Source organism: Mesoplodon bidens, assembly GCF_964165515.1.
Source record: "Mesoplodon bidens genome assembly, chromosome: 10".
Lineage (NCBI taxonomy): Eukaryota > Metazoa > Chordata > Mammalia > Artiodactyla > Ziphiidae > Mesoplodon > Mesoplodon bidens.
The window spans coordinates 79,116,541-79,142,140 of NC_138172.1; the positions used below are offsets into that span (position 1 = coordinate 79,116,541).

The 25,600-nt window shown below is 39.1% G+C and overlaps 1 protein-coding gene across 1 annotated transcript; it reads right to left on the reverse strand.

Annotated features, from left to right (window-relative positions):
- Positions 1 to 1,488: 1,488 nt before the first annotated feature.
- RHAG (Rh associated glycoprotein) lies at positions 1,489 to 23,724 on the reverse strand (the record flags this gene model as incomplete). The annotated part of the gene is made up of 10 exons (XM_081246928.1): positions 23,547 to 23,724; positions 13,199 to 13,382; positions 12,507 to 12,657; positions 9,969 to 10,116; positions 9,613 to 9,779; positions 7,377 to 7,514; positions 6,710 to 6,831; positions 2,570 to 2,643; positions 2,286 to 2,359; positions 1,489 to 1,569 (listed from the first exon to the last, which is right to left on the reverse strand). Exons 1-10 carry the CDS (start codon positions 23,707 to 23,709, stop codon positions 1,489 to 1,491), a joined length of 1,302 nt encoding a protein of 433 aa, XP_081103054.1. The 5' UTR covers positions 23,710 to 23,724.
- Between the last annotated feature and the right edge of the window lie 1,876 nt (positions 23,725 to 25,600).

A 25,600-nucleotide genomic window follows, 5' to 3' on the forward strand; every position in this document is an offset into this window, starting at 1 on the left:
GCATCCTGGCAAGAGACCAGGACTCCAGAAATAGAAGAAAAATCTTCAGCGTTAACAGAGAGAAAAAAAATTTATGTTATTTCCCTAGAAATGGTTTTATATGACTATGTCAGTTACCTTTTTCTAAAACTCAGTTCTTCAAAATGTACCCTATAACATGAGACATTAACTTGATTTTTTTGGTAGTGAATACATAGTAACAATTTATTTGAATTGAGTATGGACTAAGTATGAGGAATGTGTGTGTATGTGTGTGTAATGTGTGTGTGTGCTTGTTACTAAAATGAATTCTAACCACCAAAGAAAAAAGACAAATGCTTTATTGTATAATAAGATTTAATCCCCTGAAATTTTATACAAAACAGACATTGGTCAGATAGCATTTGAGCTCTTATTGCAAATAGTAAACATGCAAAGGAAGTTAAGCATAAGAATATTCAAACTGTGAATGAAACATGTCGCCTGCCATATCAGTAAACAAAGGATGTTGCAGCCTTAAGCCACTACCTCCTTTCTTGAGGGTGAGCCCTGAAGGAGCTCAGGATGCAAACAGCAGGATGCCTACCAGCAAGCCCTCAGGCACCGTCGCCACCCCTAGTGGTGCACCTGAGGGGGCTCAGGATGTGAAAACACAGGCTCCTGGCCCCAGATAGCTGAGGTGCACATCAAAGGAATGATTTCAACAAGCCCAGACTCTTGCATCTTCCCATACATAGAAAAGTGCTAAATTCATTAACTTGAGATGTCTGGTTGTCTTTAATTAACAGTAGTCTTTTGATATTCTGACTACTTGGTCTTTGTTGCAAAACTCCTGTATATCCTGGTTCCTCCCTTACCTCTTCCAAGCAGTCCCTCAGAACTCTCTGAGAGGCTGTCTCCCGGGCTTATGTCCTCAGAAAGTCTACCAAATAGAACATGATTCTCAACTTTTAGGTTGTGCTTTTTTTTTTTAGCCGACAAAACAAAGGCATAACATTACTAACTAGACCATTTTTAAAGTCAAGAGAGCTCAGTCAAAAAACAATCATGTTATTGCTTTACATACATACATTTCTTTCTTATTTCTTCTATAGATTTCTTACATAAATTATTGTTTCATTGGCTTCGGTTTTATCATCTTTGGGATTGAAGACATACTACGTACATTAAGACATGATTAGAAAATGTTGGTTTCTTTGTAAATTTTCCTCTATGTGGAAAAAAAAAAGTTACAAGAAAATACATGGAATGTTCACCCTGTACCTACCCACTGGCAAGAGTAATCTGGGAGTCCTGAATAGAATCCATTTGACCATCTGTTGTATGTCACATTTCTTCAACTAAACGATCATTGATGCCAAGAGACAGCACCAGATTATGTTAAAACATTTTCACACTGGACATTTGGGGCTCAGGATCTATCCATTCTGGTCCATATTCTCACTGGATGCTGCCATTTTATTTCAAGTCTAGGCAATGGGAAAAGAGGCGGAGGCACAGGAATGGTTTTTAGGCTTCATGTTCTAACTGGTTGTGGTTGCCATGTTCATGGAAATGACTGAGCATGTCCAGTTCTGTCCTCCTAGGGACCTGAAAAAAAGAAAAGATTAGGGCACTTTTGATAGTTTCTTTCACTGGGCTTGTCAGAGGTTAGTATCAAAACAAAGATTTTCTGTTATTATTATTCAAGCTTAGAAAAAACTGGAAATAAAAATTGTTTGAGTTGGGAAAAAATAATAAAACAAAAATATTTATCCCACCCACCCTGACTACATTCGCTTTCCCAAACCTGTTCTCTTTGAAAATCCCATGGAACACATCCAAATATCTATCAGTCTTAAGCTTTGCAGGAAATAATTTGGGAGAAAATGGCAATGATATAAAGAGGTAGAAACTGGAGGATGGAAAGAAGCTGATGTTTTGTTAGTCCTAGAACCTCTTGTGTACTCACTGAAATTCTTCAACCTTGCGTGCTCCACCTGTTTCGTCTACTTTTATATGTGGGGTAAAATCTCACACCACTGCCCAGGATTCTTATAGTTTTATGAGGAGCTTTTTTATTGCTCTCGGAGGAGTGAAAGGGCACTTGCCAACTAAAGTCTGTCTTTTCTTCATCCAGTTTCTGCTTTGGAAAATATCATAGCTTCTGATTTTATCTTTCTGGGCACATTTTCTCAATTTCTCTCTATAAGTAGGGAATTCAACCAGTTTTATCATAGGGGTGCCACACAGACATCTAGACATGAGGTGAGCAAAACTTTCCCTAAGGTAGTCATCATGTACGTCCTTAGAACACTATATAGTACCTCCCAATAAACGGAATCATCATAGCAGTCCTGGTCAGCTGGTTGTCCCCAGATAGGTATCTTTAGAATCAAACCTATGAAAGTGGGGAGAAAATAAGTCATGTTATGATGCTGAAGAGGAAAATCAACTTGCAAAGTAATTAAAATACTGTTGTAAAGTCATCCCCTTGAGCTTACATGATTACTGTCAGAAGTTTAGAAAAATTTTAAATTTACCAATATTTATTATCATCTATTATGCTGAGAGCATGAGATATAAACATATGTTTACTTTTTATGCTCACCTGTGACTAGCCCTCCAACAAGTGCTGTTCCGATGGAAGAACCTAGCGCAGCTGCCTGCATGGCCATGGCAGACCTAGGAGGCCAAAAAAATTCCATTGTTTTTCCAAGCCAGCAAACAAAGCTCATCTCCTGAGGGCAAGCATGCCTGCCCCTTTCAGGCCGGAGTGCATCATTACATACCAGCAAACAAACATTTGTTACAATTTTTCTTTTATCTCATATATTTATTTTCTTTGAAACTCTTGATCAACGTTCACAAATTCTTACAAGCACTTAAACAGGAACTACCTTTTGCTTCAGGAATGATGAAAAGATCTTCCTCAGATTCCATATATATGTGTTAGCACACGGTATTTGTTTTTCTCTTTCTGACTTATTTCACTCTGTATGACAGACTCTGGGTCCATCCACCTCACTACAAGTAACTCAATTTCGTTTCTTTTTATGGCTGAGTAATATTCCATTGTATATATGTGCCACATCTTCTTTCTTTATCCATCCATCTGTCAGTGGACACTTAGGTTGCTTCCATGTCCTGGCAATTGTAAATAGTGCTGCAATGAGCATTGCAGTACATGTCTCTTTTTGAATTATGGTTTTCTCAGGGTATATGCCCAGTAGTGGGATTGCTGGGTCATAGGATAGTTCTATTTTTAATTTTTCAAGGAAACTCCATATTGTTCTCCATAGTGGCTGTAGAGAATGGACTTGAGGACACAGGGAGGGGGAAGGGTAAGCTGAGATGAAGTGAGAGATGTATCAAAACTACCAAACGTAAAATAGATAGCTAGTGGGAAGCAGCCGCATAGCACAGGGAGATCAGCTCGGTGCTTTGTGACCACCTAGAGGGGTGGGATAGGGAGGGCTGGGAGGGAGACTCAAGAGGGAGGGAATATGGGGATATATGTATACATATAGCTGATTCACTTTGTTATGCAGCAGAAACTAACACAACAATGTAAAAGAATTATACTCCAATAAAGATGTTTTTTTTTTAAAAAAAAGGTCTTCCTTAGAGGGTTTAGTATTTTCTAAAAATGTGGTACAGGGTTCTGACTTGCAATCTGATTCATTCAACAACAACTTATTGGGTACTTGCTCTGTGCCAGCTTCCCTTCTAGGCACTGAGAATGGAGCAATATACAAAACAAATGTGAGCAGCCGTCTCTCCTTACTTCATCCCCCCAAAAACAATTGTGATGAAATTAAGAATCAGAAAAGCTAATTTTACCATGTATTGTAGGGACAACTCACCGAAAATATTAAAGTATCTCTATCTTAGAAGTAGTTACCTTAAAATTTAATGAGTGAAAAATTCCTTATAATTTGGGGAAGAAAAGAATGTGATAAAAAGCTATAGAAATGCATAAGGGTGTCAATGAACTAGGCGTGTGGGAATCTCCTTAGCACAGTGCCTCACTCTTAACAGGCCATTAACAAATAGTTGAGTTATTGCAGGAAAGCAAACCATTGAACTAGGAGAATGTGTTGTTTCTTCCTCATCCTTCAGGGAAAAGAATGTACTTAACTCAGATTCCTTTTTTTCTCTTTATTTGAAGGGTTTATTAATTTTTTTCTACTCAAGAAAAAATTGTACGAGTAATATATGATCATTGTAAAAATTTCAAAGCCACTAATTAAGAAAAGAAGGGAAAAAGTTTAATTTCCCTCCAATCTTATCAGTATAAACATGTAAAATATAAGCAAGTATTTTTATAAAAATGCAATCATGTCATGATACTGATTTTCCCATTAAATCTTAATGTTTTTTCAGGTCAATAAATGTAGATCTGGATCATAATTTTAATTACTAGAGTATTACACTGTACAAATATACTGTAATTATAGTTCTATAGGTTGGATATTTAGGTTGCTTCTGATGTTTCATATTTTTAAATATGCTGTGAGAATATATCCTCTTAGGAATATGCTTATGGACTTGTCCAATAATTTCCCTAAAATAAAACCTATCTGGAAATGGGATTATCCGTAAAGATTTATATTCTTCTTAAGGGCTTTTCCAAATAGGACCTGTACAATTTATATCCCCATTTTTCCACTTTAGCCACATTCAATATTATAATTTATTAAATCTTTATCAATTTGATAACTGAAAAATGGGTAACTTGTTTTAATTTGCATTTCTTTGATTACTAGCAAGGTTGAATATTTAATATGTATTTACTCATCTGATTTTCTTCTTTTGTAAGCTGCCTGTTAATTTTACCAGAATTTGCCAAGATCTTTTACAAGGTATTAAAAGATGTTTTTTGTGGGTTTTTTTTGCGGTATGTGGGCCTCGCGCTGTTGTGGCCTCTCCCGTTGCGGAGCACAGGCTCCGGACGCGCAGGCTCAACGGCCATGGCTCACGGGCCTGCATCGGCAGGCGGGCTCTCAACCACTGCGCCACCAGGGAAGCCCTAAAAGATGTTTTTGATGAAAGTTATTCCATGATAAAATAGGCTTGGAAAACACTGAGTTAGACAAAATTAACAGCACTGTTAGAGTAAAGCTGCCGTAAGTTGAAAAAATGTCCCTTAAGTATATTAACTTCTCCTTGTTCTGTGCTTACCAAGAAACCCGATTTGCATTTTAATATTCTGAGTAGACACATGTGAGTAAATAGATTTGGCTCTTGTACAAATGTATTTTATCTGCTGTGTGAAATATGTGTGAATTTTACCCACACATGTGAATGGGCCTTCCAAGGCTTGCCCCCCTCAACGCTTCCTGAGTAAATTAAGAAGTTGTTAAACCTGAATACCCAAGCATTAGACTCTTAACCATGAAACCTACCCCAAATCTGACCACCCAGCAGACTAGAGAGCCAGACAGACTAGTTTTATTGCATCTATGGAACTGATCCAGGCATGATGCTCAAGAATTCCTCTATTTCTAATCCTGAGACACCTCTTAAGTGTGTGTGCAGAACATTTACACACTATAATACTTAGGAGTTGAACTCTTTAACTCAAACTTTTGTCACGCTTGATTTGCATTAAAATACATCAGTGTTTGGTCTCAACACTGTTGGGTCCTGGAAAGAACTAAAAGAAGATGTGATATTTCTGGGGTTGTCCTCCAAATTTACAAAAGTAGTAAAAAAAAAAAACAAACAGAAGAAATGGGTCACCTATACACATGAAGAGGAAGCAAATTTTCTATTCAGTAGAAAATATGATGAAGCAAGTTTTTCAAATATTTATCATTACTGGTCTTAACATGGTAATATTTTAATCTGCTAAAATGGAAGAGAAACACTTTCTTTTCATATTATATAACTCCAGCCAGTGGTCTTGTTGAGACATCATCAAACACATTCACCTTTTCCTCATGTTTTCAATCAAAAATCTAGCATTTTGATTCCTCCTTCCTTACTCCCTGAGTGATATGAACTCTACAATTTTCCTAGCTGTTTTGCATGGATGACATTCATATCAAATTGTTCCAATCTTGTTGCATAAAATTACGACTGATGGCTTATGGCATCACTTCCATTCTCCTAAATTTGACTGATGGCTGTTCTTTCTCTGGCCACTTGGGGAAGAATCTAAGCCTGTTAGAGCCTAGAAGGGATTTCAGAGAATAAATAGTACAAGTCTCTCATTTTACAGATGAGAAAACTTAGAACCAGAAATGCTGAGTGACTTGTCAAAAGCCACTTAACTAGGTAGCAAAGTTGGAACCATATGCCCGTCTTTCTGATTCCCCAGATCCAAATGCTGTCCACATTATGCTAACTCATTCTTCTTTGTGTGGATTGGATGCAAAGGTTGCCAGTTCATCACATATGCCCCATATGCTTGACTTTGGTAGGACCAAGTAAAAGAGTAAGCCTACTATAATCTGAATGTGGTGATCAAATTGTCCTATCTGCAATGAGACAGTTGCCTATGGTAGAGAAATTTAAATTAACACGTTAATTAAACCAAAAAAACCATTAATAATGCTGATTAAGAAACATCTTCCAATACAATTCTTTTATCTTGGTTGTGTCTCTTTGGCTTCAATAAGAACAGTACTTACGAACTGTGGTCTGGACTGCTAAAGAAAAAGCTCTCTCATCACTGGGTTTCTCTAAGAGTAAGAGAAAACAGCACTTGACCTTGGGGAACAGGAAAACCCATTCTTTCACTCACGTGTCAGCTGTCTCCAAGGCTATGAACACAATGCTGGCGAGGCCGCCTATCACACCAGGTAAGCCGTGTAGGTTATGGACCCCACACGTATCGTGGATCCTCAGTTTAGTAGTGAAAAATGGCTAAAATTGTAAAAAGAGGAAGCTTTATTATTTTGTTAGCTATAGAGAGCTGTGTGACTGAAGTCAATGACCATGCAGGAAAATTTTTATCTGCAGGCCAGTTCCCTATCTTCATCTGACACCTGCTTACATCAAAGAATCTGAATACACTGGTGGCAAAACTGCTCATTTCAGTCTTAGGTAGATAGATTTGAAGGTGAGTGACTTTAACTCCTACTCATTCTTACCTACTGATGGTATCCTAAATCCCATGAGTAGGGCTCAGAGTCCTTAATTATGCAAAACAAACATCAACAACAACAAAACCTTTAATGGAACTGCCCTGAGAAAAGTAATACAAGTACGTTCAGTTCATACTGTTATAAGTAACTGATATAAACAAAAGAAAGCAAGAAAGAGTAGAAACCACTGGAACACTGACATGTTGAGTGACCCAAGGAGAGGTGCTTTGGAAAGGACTTGTCATAGCTTTTCTCTGCCGGTGGGATGTGAGAAGATGATGGGGCAGATCCAGAGTTTGCCTCAGAGCGTCTGTTCATACTTACAGTCAGAAACTTGAACCCAAACACGGAGACCATTCCTGCAATGCTCCCAATGATCATAGCATAGTATGGGGTATTTGCCATGTCTGCACTAGTGCCCACAGCCACTCCTCCAGCAAGGGTTGCATTCTGAATGTGAACCTGTGTAGGGCACAGAAATGTGAGTGAGGTGAGAGGAAGGAGGAGGAGTTCAGAAGGACTGTAGCAATCATGGGTTCAGTGGATTCCACACACCACACATTCTTCAGTTGAAAGGGTTATGGATTCGTTCTTTTTTTTTTTTTTGATATTATTGGGGAATGGACTTTTTATTTATTTTTAAAATTTTTATTTATTTGTTTGGTTGCACTCAGTCTTAGTTGTGGCAGGCAGGCTCCTTCGTTACGACTCAAGGGCTCCTTAACTGTGGCATGTGAACTCTTAGTTGTGGCATGCATGTGGGATCTAGTTCTCTGACCAGGGATCGAACCCAGGCCCCCTGCACTGGGATCGTGGCGTCTTAACCACTGTGCCACCAGGGAAGTCCCAGGATTCCTTTTTAAGAAGAAGGTTCTTTGTAATTTCAGAAGGCCTTTCCTCCCAGCAGTTGACACTTGGTATCCTTGTTGTAGGGTTCTTTGGTCATGCATGAGAGATCAGGTTAGTAAGACCAGTGTGGAGAGGGATGTGAGGAAATCAAAAGAAGTTGTAGTAGGCGGGTGGGAATATACAGCAGTTATTCTGGCAGTGTTCTGCCTCTTTATGCAGCTTTGGAATGCATTTGTGGTTACCATGAACTGAAAGAGGCCTGTGGCCACTGTGTGCTTTTTCAGAGTCCCTGATATTCCAATAATCAAAGAGGGGATTTAGAGACATTGAAATGTACACATTACACATCAAAGACAACAGCTTTTGCAAGTGTCACTCTTCTAAGAACATTTGAGGGTGGAGGAAAGAGTAACCAGTTTCCATTTATCAGAATTCCTCAGAAAGATCATATTCTGACTGTTCTGCCAGAGGAAGACAGGTTATCAGTACTTCTGAAAGTACCACTGAGCTGTACATGTATGATTGCTTTTTATTGTTTTCAATTTTTTCTCATGAAACAATTTGTAGAGAACTGAAATACATGTCTTTAGCTATGCTTAGAAATATTTTAGTGGGACTTCCCTGGTGGTGCAGAGGTTAAGAATTCACCTGCCAATGCAGGGGACACGGGTTCAAGCCCTGGTCTGGGAAAATCCCACATGCCATGGAGCAACTAATTCCGTGCGCCACAACTACTGAGCCTGTGCTCTAGAGCCTGCACACCACAACTACTCAGCCTGTGTGCTACGACTAGTGAAACACCTAGAGCCCGTGCTCTGCAACAAGAGAAGCCACCGCAATGAGAAGTCCGCGCACTGCAATGAAGAGTAGCCCCTGCTCGAGGCAACTAGAGAAAGCCCGCATGCAGCAAAATAAATAAATAAATAAATAAAATTTTAAAAAAGAATAATATTTTGGTACAATATCTTTTTTCTCCCTCAGTTCAGAAAAGAAGAGTGGCTGATCTGAGGATTATTCCTGCACTGATATTTCTTTAAGCTCTTAGGCAAGAAACTCAAAAGACTATTTTGGGGGAGATATGAAAAAAGTTTGATCTTGAAATAATTTTAGACATGTAAGAGTTACAAAAATATTGCAGAGGGTTTCCATATATACCACACCCAGTTTTCCCCAATGTTAACGTCTTACATCACTGTAGAACTAGGAAATTAGCATTGGCGTAATATTATTAAATACCTTTTTGAATTTCACCAGTATTCCCACTAATATCCCTTTTCTTTTCCAGAATCCTATTCAGGATCCCACATTACATTTAGTTGTTATTTCTTTGAGAGAAGTATCTGCTGTTAGAAAAATAAAATCAACTTGCATTCTCCCACTCTCTTTTTCTACTCTTGTAGAAATTCCTGTTTCTAAGAAAGATTTTCTAAGAACTTGGGGACAGTTAGCTATATCATTAAAGAAATATGCTTCAGATCTTTCATTTTTGCATGATATTCCCTACTAGACTGTAAATTCCTTGATAACACTTTTAATTTGCCAGAGTACACATTTGAAGAATGAAGGAATGTTATTTTCAGATTATTCTCCAAGGTCTGCAGTGTTGTGATTTGTTCGGGCAGCTCATCAGTGATGCAGAAGTGAACTAGTCATCAGAGCAGCCATCAGGGTCGCTTAGCGAAAGTTCCATGGGGGTTAACATGGCACTTACCATATGGAGCTTGCCTCGGCTCTCAAGAAGGCTGGAGCATGCATAGGCTGTAACCACGCTGGCGGCAAGAGAGAAGTATGTGTTTACGATGGCCAAGTACTGGTTCTTTCCAGCATCAGCGATGGCCGAATTAAAGCTGGGCCAAAATATCCATAAAAAAAGAGTCCCTGTAGTAAATCACAAAAAGGGATATTAGTTCTGAATATGGAAGGCAGTCCAGGGGAAGCCGTTTGCCTTGGGCACTGACAAGATGTCTTTACTTTTATGCTTTGTTATCTAAGAGTTAGGGGAAAATAGGGGTATTCCCTTGCATCTGACCAAATAGACAAGAATCAGGCAAGTTCATCCCAACTCACCAATCATTGCAAACAAGTCCGAGTAGTATACAGACTCTTCATTGTGATGCCCTTCTTTCAGGCTTGATCGATACAAGATGCCTGCTACAGCCAAACCAAAGTAGGCCCCAAAGGCATGGATGGTCATTGATGCTCCAATATCAGAGGCCTGAGGGTGGAAAAACATTCATGTAAATAGAGGTGAAACTCACTACAGGAGGGAGGTCAATGAAAGAACTGCTTCATGGGTTAAAGAAAAAAAGATCAAGAGAGAGAAAAAATGTGTCAGAGAAAGGGAATAAAACAGGATCGTGAAAAACAAAAAAGTGCAAGCATTGGAGCCACACAGAACTGACTTTCAGTCCTAAGTCAGGTACTTCTCTGATGTGACTTTAGACAAATTACTCTACTTTTTTGAATCTCCAGTTCTGTAAAATGGGGAAATGTTACCCAGCTAATACAGTTTGTGGTAAGATTTAGATGGGACCATGTTTTTCAACTGTTAGGTCCTTAGTGGGCACTCAATACATTTTAGGTTACTTTCCCAGATTAGGGAGATTCTCAGTGAAATATTATGCATTGCACTTGATACAAAACAAACATGATTTTTGCATTCACTTGACATTGCAGTAAAAGCTCACTTCCTTGTAACTCAAAGACTTGAAGTTTCAAGAAGCTTCACCCTGCAATGATGATAGGAAAACCAGCTGAGGGACTTCCCTGGCGGTCCAGTGGTTAAGATCTGCGCTTCCACTGCAGGGGGCACAGGTTCTATCCCTGGTCTGGGAACTAAGATCCCACATGCTGCTCAGTGCCACCACAAAAAAAAAAAAAAGAAAAGAAAAGAAAAAAACAAAGAAAAAGAAAACCAGCTGAGGTCCAAGATTCATTTGAAGAAGTGCATTTTAGGTCCCTCTTTAGGACACAATGGATTTGATCCAGTTTTCTACATTTCTTGTCTCTAGATGGAAAGTTCAGTGTTGCAAACCCAAGGCATTACTCTGTACTTATTAAAGTAGGAAAATGGGGCTTCCCTGGTGGCGCAGTAGTTGAGAGTCTGCCTGCCAATGAAGGGGACACGGGTTCGGGACCTGGTCTGGGAAGATCCCACATGCCACGGGGCAACTGGGCCCGTGAGCCACAGCTGCTGAGCCTGCGTGTCTGGAGCCTGTGCTCCGCAACAAGAGAGGCCGCGACAGTGAGAGGCCCTCGCACCGCGATGAAGAGTGGCCCCCGCTTGTCGCAACTAGAGAAAGCCCTCGCACAGAAACGAAGACCCAAGACAGCCAAAAATAAATAAAATAAATAAATAAATAAATAAAAATAAATAAATTTATAAAGTAGGAAAATGATACAAATTTATTAATTTATTTAAATTTTCATGCTTGATAAACTCCTATGTACCTTTCAGGTCCAGCTTAGCTGTCACTTCCTCAGACAAGTCTTCCTTGATTCCACAGTCTAAGTTAGGTCTTTTAGGTATACTCCTTCAGAGCTGCTCTATTTATTTTTTCAAAGCATGTGTAGCAATTTATAATAATATTTTTGTGTGTGTGTGTGCGTGATTCTATAGGTAGATGGTTGAATGTATGATCATTTGTTGGATGTCTGTCTCCCCCACTAGGTTGTAAACCCTATGAAGACAGAGACCTTAACTATTTGTTTGTCACTGAATCACCAACACATGACACCTAGAAAGTTACCAAAAGTATTTGCTATTGAATTACATGTTCAATAGAGGCATAAATAAAATACTGGAGAGTGCCCAGAAATATTCTATTTATTTTCCTTGGGGGAATCAATGAGATTTTCAGGGAGGAGAAGAAATTTCATCTAAGCTTTAATAAAAGGCTTTGAAAGAGCTATTCAATGAGTAGTTGAAATATAAATAGGAATTGATTATTGATAGAAAATGTATTTTAATAAAAAGAGTTGTAGAGCTAGAAAATTCTGGATTTGAATCCAGATTCAGGCAAGTAAGTCATTTAGCATCTGTGATCATCAGTTTTATCGTGTATAAATAGTAACATCATAATACCTACTTTACACTGTTGTGGTGATACTGCAATTAAATAATGTTTATAAGGGCTTCCCTGGTGGCGCAGTGGTTGAGAGTCTGCCTGCCAATGCAGGGGACACGGGTTCGAGCCCTGGTCTGGGAAGATCCCACATGCTGCGAAGATCCCACATGCTGCGGAGCAACTAGGCCCGTGCGCCACAACTACTGAGCCTGCGCGTCTGGAGCCTGTGCTCACAACAAGAGAGGCCGCGATAGTGAGAGGCCCGCGCACTGCGATGAAGAGTGGCCCCCACTTGCCGCAACTAGAGAAAGCCCTTGCACAGAAACAAAGACCCAACACAGCCATAAATAAATAAATAAATAATAATAAAAAATAATAATGTTTATAAAACTCCTGGTTTACAGTAGGCACCCAAATGATGACTTGATTACTATTTGTTATGGTATCACTGTCACCAAGGTTTGTCCCTGAATATAGTGGGCATCCAATACATGTATTGTGATGTTCAAAGCTAGGTAAGTATCACTAGAACACTCACCCCAAATACCTCGACAACCAGATATTCATTGACAGCAAAGACAGCAATTTCTAAAATTGTCATGGTCAGCATTTGGATTGGACTTGTTTTTCCCAGGACAGCTCCAAAAGAAATCAGAACTGCGACTGTACTGAAGTCTGCATTTATCATGCTGAGGGAAGAAGAAAGAAGACATTGAAGAATAATTCACACCCCACATATGTGAGTTGTAATGAACTACAGCATCAGCCTGTCCAGAGTTCAAGGGCCCTCTTCCCACCTGTTCCCATCAGGTGCTTCTCCCAGGCCTACTTTTATCCTCTCCCACGTCCTTGCCCACCCCCACCTCCAATTACCATACAATCTTTAGTTGCTCTCACATTTCCTTTAACCTACCTGTTCTTTACCTCATTTAGGGTTTTACCTTAATAAGGTAAAGGAATAATAATAATTATTACCTTAATAAGGAAGGAATAATAATTTTATGGAAGGAGATTTCTCATACCCTTAAGGTCAAATCATAGTGGGTATAGACATGAATGTATGGTCCAGCTCAGTTGAGCAAGGCATTGATTTAGATCCTTGGATCCCAACGATCTTCTATCATGGAAAGGAAACAATCTGCAAGCCAGTTCAGAGGCTGACTGTCAAGAGACTAAGCAGAGAAACAATTACTCTGAAAGCACAATGGTTGGAAAATAAGGGGTGCTCACTTTTTGATTTCAATGTGGAATTTCTCTCCATGGCTCTGCAGGATCCCCTGTGCAATAGTGCCCCACTGGAGGCCCAGAGCAGCAATGAGTAGGTTGATGCCCACACTGCTGAAGCCATATTTTCGCAAGAAGGTCATGAGGAAGCCAAACCCAGCAAATATCATAACATGCACATCTTGGAAGACTGCAAAAGAGCAGAGGAAAAAAAAATCTGCATAAGAGGACCACTCAGAAAGTGTTACATCATAGCATATTCCACTTACTAAGTGTTACATCCTTTTCAGAGAACACTACAAAGGGAATGTTAACTGGGCTGCCAAAGGCTGGGTTCAAGTGCCAGCTTCGTTACTTACCAGCCAGGAGACCTTGGGCAAATTATTCAGTGTTTGAGCCTTTTCTTGGAAGACTATGCACTATCATACCAGTGTGTCTTTCATCCTCTCCCTGAAGAGTTTTCCATTACTTTCCACCTGAGGAAAACTTTGCAAAACACAGTGCAAGTATCACCTGCTCTTTCAGACTTTCCCAGTATTTTCAGGGAAAATTAATATTTCCTCTTGTCTTTCCCAAACCTCAGCTTTAGCATTTGTCACATTGCATTACCATTTATTTAGCACGTATCACACTGTAATAGTTATTTGGTGAGGTGTCCATTGCCTGCACTAGATTGTGAGTTTCCTGATTGAAGGGATTAGGGCATACTCATCCTTTGCTCCCCTGAATCTGTCATAAAAGCGTGCATATAGGAAAAGAGGCAACATTGACTAAATCAATGAGCTGCTGTCTTTATCTATCAAATGTGTATAATAGGACCAGCCCTGGAAATCTTACTAGATCATTATTCAAGTCATATGGGATAATGTCTTTGTTAACACTTTCTAAGCCAACGGAAGGAAGGCTGTATCCTCTTGAGGAACAGATACTTGACTTGGTTCTGGAGCTGTAGGCTGATATCCCCCAATTGTATCATGTGACTGTGAGACCTTGGGCAAGTCACTTATTCTCTGGGAGCTTCAGTGTTCTCATCTGCAATACTGCAAAAGCTATATTTCACATTTCCTAGGGCTGTAGGGAGTGCTGCCAGGGGACAGCTCTCCCTTCCCTCTGGGAAACACTCTTGTCTTATACAGGTCACAGGCCTTCCCTCGGGAAGCCTGAGCCCAGTGTCTGGTTCACATGTGCATCCCCTTGCCTCAGGAGAGGGCCACCTGAAGCTAGACAATCCCAGTCTCAGAGTTTCTGGTGGGGTCAGCTGAGGCTTCTCTCTCTTCCCAAACACTTCTGCTGCAGGTGTTCATAAGACACTCCCGAATAACCTTCTTTCAGGCTAATGTCGCTCTTAGAGTCTGTAGCACCTTCCCTTTGGGCTCCCCTCGTCTCTGTAGAACTGTCCTGACTCTCTCCCCAACACAGCTTGCATACTACATTTTTTCCAAACTTTTCGGATTAAACCCGATCAACTAATCTGTGGCAGTGATCACAGACCTGGAAGTGGATGAAGATGCTGTCTTTCCAAAGATTCCCAGTATTTGAAAAGGGCTGGTTGGAGCCATGGGGACTTACCCTACCATTTTACTCTATGACAAATACCAGGACAGACAGAAGTTGGTATCATAGGCTGAATTACGAGGTTCCTTTGGTGGTCTAGAAGCTAGTCTCACTTGTATTTGAGTGCTGCAAATGTAATAAAGAGAATGAGAAAGCCAGACCAAACTTGCTGATTCGGGCACACACAGTGTCATTATTCTTTCGACCCCATCCAAGCAGTGAGCCTTTTGGTCATTTTATTGTCTGTTGGTGCAACCTCCCAAGACAGTCAGTCTGAGGAGGGTGAAAAAGGAAAAATTAGATTTCTGAAGATTCCCTCTCCTTAGCAGCTTTGAGGGAGGTCTCAGAGAGGAGAATGCTGCAGTCTTTTTTTTCTTTTCCTAGTGAGATAATGCCTATTGGCAATAATCTGACTTATACCCGCATTCTGGATGCCCACCCTCATCTCATATCTTCCCAGAGAACTTCAGAATTGGGATTTTACCTGACCTGCCGATGGGCAACTGTCAACTAACATCAACCTGTTTGATTCTGGAAATATAGGTGACTACATACATTCATCTATTTTTACAGATTGTTTTACCACCATTTAAATTTTTTATGTAAACATTTGATTTAGATCATAGACTAAGTTGGAGTGGAGCTCAGAGAGTATGCATGACTTACTGTTTATGATTTTCCTCGACCTTTCTGCAACTCAGTTTTCTCCTCTTTAAAGAACAGTTTGGATTAGATGAAGCCCAAAGTCTCTCCTAGCTCTATAAGTTGTTTCATTTATTTTATTTTGTTTTTAGGTCAGGACTCTAAGATCTAGAGAAGTTAGGTGAGTTGTTTATAATCACAAAACTAAAATAAAAATAAGAACCCAGTCTCACTGTCTTCACTGTGTTTTTTTTTTCATTACGCCAAGTTGTTTTTCTAAACTTTCTTTTCTTTTTTCCGAGAGTACTCTTGTTCCTCCTGTCATCAGCTGATTTTAAAGTGTGCAATAACCAACTAATTTAAAAATTGATTTAACTAATTTTGTAATGTCTCACACTGGGAGTAATAATTATTCAGATTCTATCCCCCTCTTCCTTTGTTGGAAAACGAGACATTATATAGAGGGAGGAATTTCTTGTATTAACAGTGCTCCACTGTTTCCCACCCCTCCCCCAAATCTAATTCTTGTTACTGCTTTTCGCCACAAGGGGGCTTTAAGAACCTCCTCTAAGAGAGCTTACAAAGTTGAGAAGGCTCTTGACAAATAATGATTCTGTATGAAAGGTATGGATAAAAAGCTTTATAAACAGTTAGGATTATGTATTGTCTTTCATCCTGCACTAGGAATTTTTTTTTGCGGGTGGGGACAAAGGAGAGGGTCATGAGTTTAGTTTTATGGTGCAAGACTCTGCCATTAAAGGAATTAAGTATCCTCTTCATAGAAGGAAAAAGGGATTTCTTTAGTGATTGGAACTTTTGTGAAGTCTCTGACAGGTTTTAAGGACTGCCAAGACTTGTCTAAATCCGATATTCTCAGTAGCAGGCAATTTTAAAAAATTGAAGTATAGTTGATTTACAATACTGTGTTAGTTTCAGGTATAAGGCATAGTGATTTGCCTTTTTTTTTTTTTTTCAGATTATGTTCCATTATAGGCTATTACAAGATATTGGGTAACATTCCCTGTGCTATATAGTAAATCCTTGTTGCTTATTTACTTTATGTATAGTAGTTTATGTCTGTTAATCCCATACTCCTAATTTGTCCATCCCTGTTCCCTTTCCCCTTTGGTAACCATAAGTTTGTTTTCTATGTCTGTGAGTCTGTGTCTGTTTTGTATATAGATTCATTTGTATTATTTTTTAGATTCCACGTGTAAGTGATATAGTATTTGTCTCCATCAGTAACAGGCAACTTTAACCTCTAAAGTAAACTTGGCAATGTCTGGTATTTTTGTTCTATATTTTACTTCACATTTATCTTGGACTAGGGTCTCTTTTAAGCCCTGATAACTCAATGCCTTTAAAATGCAGCTGATGATTCCAACTCTCCCTCTCCTACCACCAACCAACAAAAAAATGAAACAGAACCTTCCTTCTCCTCTATTTCTTGTACACGCCTGCTGCCTAGAATGTCCGCCCCATCCCACCTCCAACACTTTTTCTTTTTTTGGCCACGCCACGTGGCTTGTGGGATCTTACTTCCCTGACCAGGGATTGAACCTGGCACGCTGGCAGTGAGAGTGCCGAGTCCTAACAACTGGACCGCCAGGGAATTCCCCTATACCCAACACTTCTTTACCTGGCATACTTCTAGATGACCCTCAAGAACCAGATGCTCTGCACAGTGTTGCTGGGCACAGCTGTAACATTGTGCACGTTCCTTTGGTTTTATTTCATTTGTTTATGTGCTTGTCTGTGCCCGTTTATCATCAATTTTTCTTTGTTTCAGTGTGTTATAATCTATCACCATCATACCATTATTATTTTTAATGCTCTATTTATCCCCAATTTGGCTAGCTGGTGCTCTTTCAAGTAGGATCTTTTGTTCTCTTGACACGCCCCCATTAGTCTTTATGCACTTGGCTTACCTTGAGCTTTCTTTACCCTGACCTGGAATGAGCCTCTGAGGGGAAAATGGTAGTTAGAAGCCAAGATATGGGTTCTATCTGTGCTCATTGCTTCCAGTCCTTTTAAGTAAACAAAATGAGTCAACTCAAAGGCAGCATACAGGAAGCTGGTATCTTATTGTTAGATTATAAAACACAGCATGTTAATTCAAGCATTGTATCACTTAGGATAGCAGCAAACAATTTCCTAGGAATCATTACCCTGCACTTTTTGGAACCCTTTGCCTGTCTATATCTAGATTTGCTGAACCTTTTGTAATAAATGAACTGAATGAGGAATTCCCTGGTGTTCCAGTGGTTAGAACTCGGTGCTTTCACTGCCCTGGCCTGGGTTCAATCCCTGGTCAGGGAAATAAGATCCTGCAAGCCGCGCGGCGCAGCCTGCCTGCCTGCCTAAATAAATAAATAAATAAATAAATAAAATGATATCTGAATAAATATAGGAGCATATTCTTAAATTGAGATTTTAAAAATCATTGTACTAATCTGTTGCTGGTATTGAAATTCATAAAATAATTTCTAGTGCTGTGTACATTCGTTGCCAGTTTACCTATATCTTCAGTAATTCTTCAAGTGTGATCTGCAGACATCTTGGGCATCTTGGAAGCACTTTCAGGGAATCTGAAGTTAAAATTATTTTTATGATAATTCTAATTCAGGATAATATTTGACTTTTTCACTGTGTTGATATTTCCGCAGATGATGAAAAACAATGGTATAGAAAACTACTTGTACTTTAGCATGAATGAAAGCAGTGGTACCAAGCTGAATTAGTAGTCTGGTATTCTTCATGACCACACACTTGCAGTAAAAAAAGGCCAATTTTAGTTACAAATTCCTTGATGAATCAGTAAAAATCATTAATTGTAACTACTGACCCTCTCATACATGTCTTTACACATAAAGCACTACTGAAACATGATCGTTGTCTCAGAAAAGAAAAAGCACGTTTGTTATTGTTTGAGTTATGAACTGAGTGAGCAACTTTTCCACAGAACTCCATTTTTTTTTGGAAAAAAATTGATATAAACTATGGTTTTTCAAATGGGTATTAACTTTTTCTGAAAAATGAACGAAGTGATGTTTTGATTTCAATGAAAAGAACTCACAATATTTGTCGCCAGTAAACATTTTGAGTTTTAAAAAAACTTAGAATTCCACCAGAAACTAACGCAACATTGTGAATCAACTATACTTAATTATATAAGAAGTAAATTAAAAAATTAGAAGTAAATTAAAAAATCAGAATTTCAGAAAATTTATGTCTGCCACTACAAGCTTGTCAGTTTTCTGAAACTTCTTGGGGTTTCTGGTGAGATTTTTGGTGATATTAACAAGTATCCTTTTTTGATATTATATAATGAAATATGTCAACATTTGGAGTATCTGCATAACTGTGAATCAGTATTTTTCAAATGATCAATGTAACAAGATCACACATGGGATCCACTCAAAGTTCAAGATAGACTAATGGATTCTAATATTTAACAGAGGACATAAAGTTCATTGATGTGGTTTTAATGTCCTGTAGGCATTAAAGACCTTGTGTTTGTAGAATCTCTAATAACATGTTAACAGCCTTCAAGGAGCCTTCTCCTTAAACTTTACTTTTCTCTAGTCTTGCTACGTGTTAGCAAGGATTAGTTGACAGTCACAGCCAAATGTCATTCCTTTTCAAATTATTTGCCTCAACAAAGTGGCCAACACTTTGCTGGGTGCCATGAAGGCCAAAAACCATGGAGTGTATTTAGTTCCTCAAATGAGTTTCTCTGGGGTCCGTCATGACATGCAATGTGATATTCAGGTGTGTTGCCCACTTCTGTAGTTGTGCCCTGGGATGGGAGCAGATGCCAGGATTTCTCTGCATTGCATAGTGAGGAATACAAGAGAGGAGAGAGATGAATAAATTTATATCCTATTGAATTTATTTTAAATATAAATTAAGGTCCTACTTTATTTATTTGTGAAAAATTCATAGCTTTCACCACACTGCAACTGAGAACTGGTGAAACTCCCTGTGAGCTTCTTAGGCAGGAAATGAGGCTCTTCTGTGCTTGAACCCCTGAACTTGGCACAGTCCATGGTGCTAGGTAGGTGCCCCCAAATGTTTGTTACTTGACTTGAACTTTGCTTCTTAGTGAGTGAATATTTAATAATCTTCTCTCCAGTGACTTATGCTGTTGCATAAGTTTGATGTACGTCAATTGTTTGAAATGTACGAAAAAATATATAGGTTTAATTAGTATAATTGTGTGGTTTCTAGGGCTGTTCTACAAAATATCTTAATCAGTGATAACATAGCTGAACTGGAAGATTAGTACTAACCAGAATTTTAGATCTTGGGAGCCACCTTACAGAAGAGAGAACTTTTAATTGTGTATAGACTTGAGTTATGGGGAGCATTTTGAATGAGTGAAGACTGCCTTCCATGTAAAATTTCACTTTGTGTTCTGCTTAATGCCCTTCTTCTGGGCCCCCAGGGGCCTCTATTGCTTAAATTCTTCTTCCCTATCCTGCCCCCGCCTATGTCCTGGCTTCACTACCCTTATAGTGAGGAAGATGTTGTGTTTTGTGTGTGTCTGTGTGTCTGTGTATGTGTGTTGGCTGTTGATTGTTAATCATTATTATTATTGGCAACTGTGATTTGATGTTTCCTTAAAGAAGTGAAAAAGAATCCTGCCCTAGATATCATTTTTTGATCCCTCTCTTGTTTTCATGTTTGATACAGCTGATATAACAGAAAATCCTTTTAGCGATGCTTTCAAGTTATAGCCAGAATTTGACCATTTCTCGGAACTTCCTCCATTATGACCTTGGTCCAGCCTACTTTCATATCTCTTCAGGATTACTGGATGGTTCTCATAATATGACTTCCTAGTTGTTCCCTTGATCCCCTACAAACTCTTTTCTACCTAACATCCAGAAGAATGTCTTTAAAACTTAAGTCATATCATACTCCTCCTCTCAAAGTCCTCCAATTGTTTATCAACTCAGAATAAAAACAGTTTGCTTACAACGGTCTACAAGGCTCTGTAGCACCCGAACTCTCACACTTCTGAGTTTGTTTTCCCTGCTTGCTCACTGCGTTTACTAAATACCCCAGGGCCTTGGCGCTTGCTGTTTCTTCCATATAAAATGTCCTTGTTCCGTTTCCATATAGCTTATTCTCTTGCCTCTTTTAGTTCTGTTTAATGTCACTTCATATCAAAAAGACCTATCCAGACTCTACATTAACTGCCTTTCTCAATCAGATTTCTCATTTAAGCCATGGAACAAGACAATGATTTAAGTAATTATTTTCTAGTTCTCTCAAAGATGGTACAGGATTGGTACCACTGTATAAGCACAGAAGAGAAGTTAATTAATTGTATGCAGTGGATGCCTTGGGCTAGTAAGACTTAATTCATTCACATAACTCTGGTTGAGAAAGGCTGAAAGGATATCCCCCTTGTCCAGGTACATCTGTTTTTGTAAATATTGCTTTGTTTATTGCTGTGGCATTTTATTACCATGTGAGTGTGTGTGTGTGAGTGTATGGCAGTGTGCTGTGTGTATGTATAACATACAAGCAAATATATACATGTATATGTTTGCTTGTATTATATGCAGATATGCATATGTATATGTATATATATACACATATATACATATATGTATATATGTGTAAATGCTTTTCCCCTCCCAGCACAGTATACATATGAATATGAATATATATATACATATTGAATATACATCTATTCATATATATATGTATATGTGTGTGTGTGTGTGTGTGTGTGTGTATGGTCTGGGTTTCCCCATTGGAATGTAATCTTCATAATGAAATAGAGCAGGACCCTATGGTCCTCCCCCCGTCCATGTTCTCCACCTGCCTTTTGTCTGTGGAAAAACTCTAGCCAGAGAATAAGTTTAATAGAAGTGAGAAAATGCAGAAGCAAAGAATAGCAGTCCAAAAAGACTAAATAATAATAGTTTAGTCCTTAACCAAAGTCAAGGACCTTTAGTTCCTCCTCATGGGCTACAGATAATACCCTGAGCCGCATGCTGTGAGCTGCCTTATAGATACTGAAACCCCGGCCAGGTGGAAGAAGTTAACTACATGATGAACAGACTGTAGCCATGACATAAGCTGTCACAGTTCTGAGAATTGGCCTCAAAGAAATGGGAACAAACCAACCCTGGAACTAAAGACTAACTGTACTTAATCAATATGACACTGATCAGACCCCTGATGACCAATATCAAGAGGACTGTCAGAGCTGACTGTGCTGCTTCTGCATGTAGCCCCCTCCCTCCGTCTATAAAAGCTCTTGCGCTCAGATTGTCGGGGGGCGGGGGGGAGTTGGCCTTTGGACAGGAGTCTGCCCTCCCCCTCAGTTGCAGCAGCTATAATAAAGCAAACCTTCCTTTCCACCAAACTTGCTTCTTTATTGGCTTTTGAGCGAGCAGCCAAACTCCACTTTCGGTAATAGTAAGGGCGTGGACTTTGCTTGTTTTGTTTGCTTTGCTTTATTTACTGCCTAGAGCCTAGGACCTTGAAGATGGCTTGATGAGAATTGGGAGCTAAATAGATATTTTCTTAATGCATCATAAAATGAATGAATTTCTGTGTTCCTTGCAAGCAGAGTATAAAGGTTATATGATTGCTAGGCGATTGAAAAAAATGACCATGTTTACTGACTCTTCTCTCCAACTTGGCTTTTATCTTAAATTCTGAATTGAAGTTTTACCTATGAGTGTTGACACTGGAACTGAGAGAATTCAGCTTGAATTATGCAAATTACAAAGCTTTTGATCTCTTAAGATAACTTTATTTGAATAACACTAATCTTAGATTATAGTTTTGGCATTTTGTTTCTATGCCATACTGCAGCTCTTCGGTTACATGTGTACCGAACAGTGGAATCTTAAAATAAAGACATCTTACTTGTTTTATCTTTGAGTAAGTTTGCTGTAGCACATGCTTGGTGCATAGTAAAAATGTTTACTGGATGAAGAAACGAAATGTACAAAAGCATACAGAGTTGAACAGAATTATTTTCTGTTTTGGTGTTCTTGAACTTGCAAATTATAAAATTCTTTCATCAAGAACCCTTTTGGATATCGATGTAGTGTAAAGAGAACTAGATTTGGACCCCGAGTCTCTGACTTATGGTCCTAACTCTGCCCTTAACTTGCGAACGTGCATTTTGGCTGAGTCGCTTGGCAACTCTAGGTCACAGTTTCTACGTGAGAATACTCCCCATTATATAAACTCCCTAAAAAATGTGTAGGAATGAGAGAACAAATGTCATATTTTTTAAAAAAGCTTAGACATATGCTCTAGAACTATAATGAATATTGTTACAAAAATAATTTAATAAATTAATAAAATTTAACATTTAATAAATAATAAATACTAAAATTATTTGTGCCTCACTGAAAAATCAGTCTGTATAACAGGATTATATTACAGCCTCTCTCCCTTGTTAACAAGGTGATGAATATGCCTGGCTCATAGTAAGCAGTCAGTAAATGGTAGTTATTATTTTTATACTAAGTACTTCATAGCCTGCCTGTCCAAACTTGAAACTAAATCCCTTCTTTCCTCCAGTCGCCTTTCCCAGGGAAGGGTCCTGCTTTTAAAATATGTCAGGTGCTCACATGTTTCTTCTCCTCTCAGAGGAACAAACGGTCTTCCTTTCAGAGTATTGTAAAACCTCGAGTACATCATTTACATCCTATATCATCCTTAATACGCCTTCTTATACCTTAAGACCCTTACATGAATTCCTTCTCAATATTCCATTTTGTTTCTACTCTTTCTCCTCCAAAGTTAACTTTGAGTCTTTTTTTTTGGAGGGGGGGATATTTTTATACCTTGCAGAACTAGTGATGAAGGGAAAAATATGGTCATTTAGCAGCATGTAGGCAACACAAAATATTGATCAATTATTTACATTTTCAGCTTCTTGTTCTGACATTTTAATAAACACAGATTCTATCCAAACTCATTAACTACAGAGACCAGATGCCCCAGCATAAACTTATAATAACCTTAGCACTCAGAATTATCACATAATTCTATAAGGAGCTCCCATGTAGAGTGCTAGGGGTTACAGTATTCACAGACCTCACATTCTGAGAACCTAAAATGGGTTCACATTCTGTGAACCCAGAAATGTACAATAAGAAGCACATTGCTTACTCACGAGGATACAAGTCAAGGTATCTGTCCACATCCACGGTAGGTGACTTGGTGCTGTTGGGCTGCTGGGAAATGTTCTGATCCGTTTCATACCGAACAAATAATCCAAATAAAACAATCATGGCAACTTCCAGGCCAATGGCCATGAGAGGGAATTTGAACCTCATGTCTGTGGCAAAGGACAGAGGCACACTGAGGGCTTTGCGGTCTGTGGGAGGTTGATAAGGACAGAGGGGCTGCTCTGTGTGTAGAATTAGGCTGCGTGCTCAAGGCACTCCAGTGACATTGCAAGAAAAAAAATGGGCAAGACTGGTGAAAACGCCCCATCCACTGGAGTGAATTATGCTCTGTAATCAAACTGTTGTAAATGCTGGTTTGAAGAAAATACAATATAGGTTGAAAGAAGCCAGCTGATGGAAATGATCTATTGCACACAAGTGTCTAGACTCTTTTCCCCCCTTTTTATTACATTTTTAAATTAACTTAAAAAATTTTATCGGAATATAGTTGATTTGCAATGTTGTGCTGTACAACAAAGTGACTTAGTTATACATATACATATATCCACTGTTTTTAAGATTCTATTCCCGTGTAGGTCATCACAGAGTACTGAGTAGAGTTCCCTGTGCTATACAGTAGATTCTTATTAGTTATCTATTTTATATATAGTAGTGTGTATATGTCAATCCCAATCTCCCAATTTATTCCTCCCCCCACTTTTCCCCTTGGTAACCGTAAGTTTGTTTTCTACATCTGTGACTCTATTTCAGTTTTTTAAATAGGTTCATTTGTACCATTTTTTAGATTCCACGTATAAGTGATATCATATGATACTTGTCTTTCTCTGTCTGACTTACTTCACTCAGTATGACAATCTCTAGGTCCGTCCATGTTGCTGCAAGTGGCATTATTTCTAGTGTCTAGACTCTAATGTAACTTTAATTCAGCAGAAACTTGGTGCTAATTTGTATGACAGGCACTGAGCTGGGCCCTCTAGGAGACACAAAAGTAAGCAAAGTATAGAATGGGTCTATTAAGTTCCTTGAGGAAGCTAATCTAGTTGGGAAGACAGAAATGTAAGCAAGTGATCATATAAAAACAGATAAGTAATATAACAGTGTCTGTAAAAGTATTGGGGAACATAAATAAGGCAGCAATTCATTTTGTCTTGGCCCAAGAACACTACTAGCACATGAAATGCTATGGATGGAGGCATTAAAAAAATAAATAGGCTTTACCAGTAAAACAGAAAGAGGGACTAGCATAAGGCTTGGAAGAACATGGCATATTTGAGGAATAGCAATTCGTTAAGTAAAGCTGGGAGAAATGGGGAGGGACCAGGTGTGGGGTAGCTGGTGATAAAGCTGTAATTGTAGCTGGGCTGGATTATAAAGGGTCTTGCATTCAGTATTAAGAATGCTGCATATATACAATGGAATATTACTCAGCCATAAAAAAGAACAAAATAATGCCATTTGCAGTGACACGGAAGGACCTAGAGATTATCGTACTGAGTGAAAGATGGCACCACAGGAGTGGATTCAGATGGTTAACTTCGGGGACACACGTGTACATCCCTCACTTTGATTTCTGGTTTTGCAGTGGCCCAAAGGGTGCTTGTGATAATTCCAACAGATCATAAAGACAAAGTACTAACGCTGATAAACTCTACACAAGGTTGTAAAAAACCAAGTAACAGGGAATTCCCTGGCAGTCCAGTGGTTAGTACTCTGAGCTTCCACTGCAGGGGGCCTGAATTCCAAGTTTGATCCTTGGTCGGGGAACTAGGATCCCATATGTATCTAGTGAAGAAAAGATTTTTCCTGTCCCCAAAAAGGCTCTTTCCACCTCTCAGGGCTCTAGCTGGGGGGCCCTGTGTTTCGTCATCATCCTACATGGCTGTGGAATTATTTCCCAGAATATTACCACCGAGCTGGGTTACAGGACCAGAGTGAGCACCAGCACACCCAAAGCAGCTGTCTGAGGTGTAGGCCCTTGTCTTAAGCCAAGGGTTCTTAACATTTCTGTGCTATGGACACTTTTGGCAGTTTGTTGAAG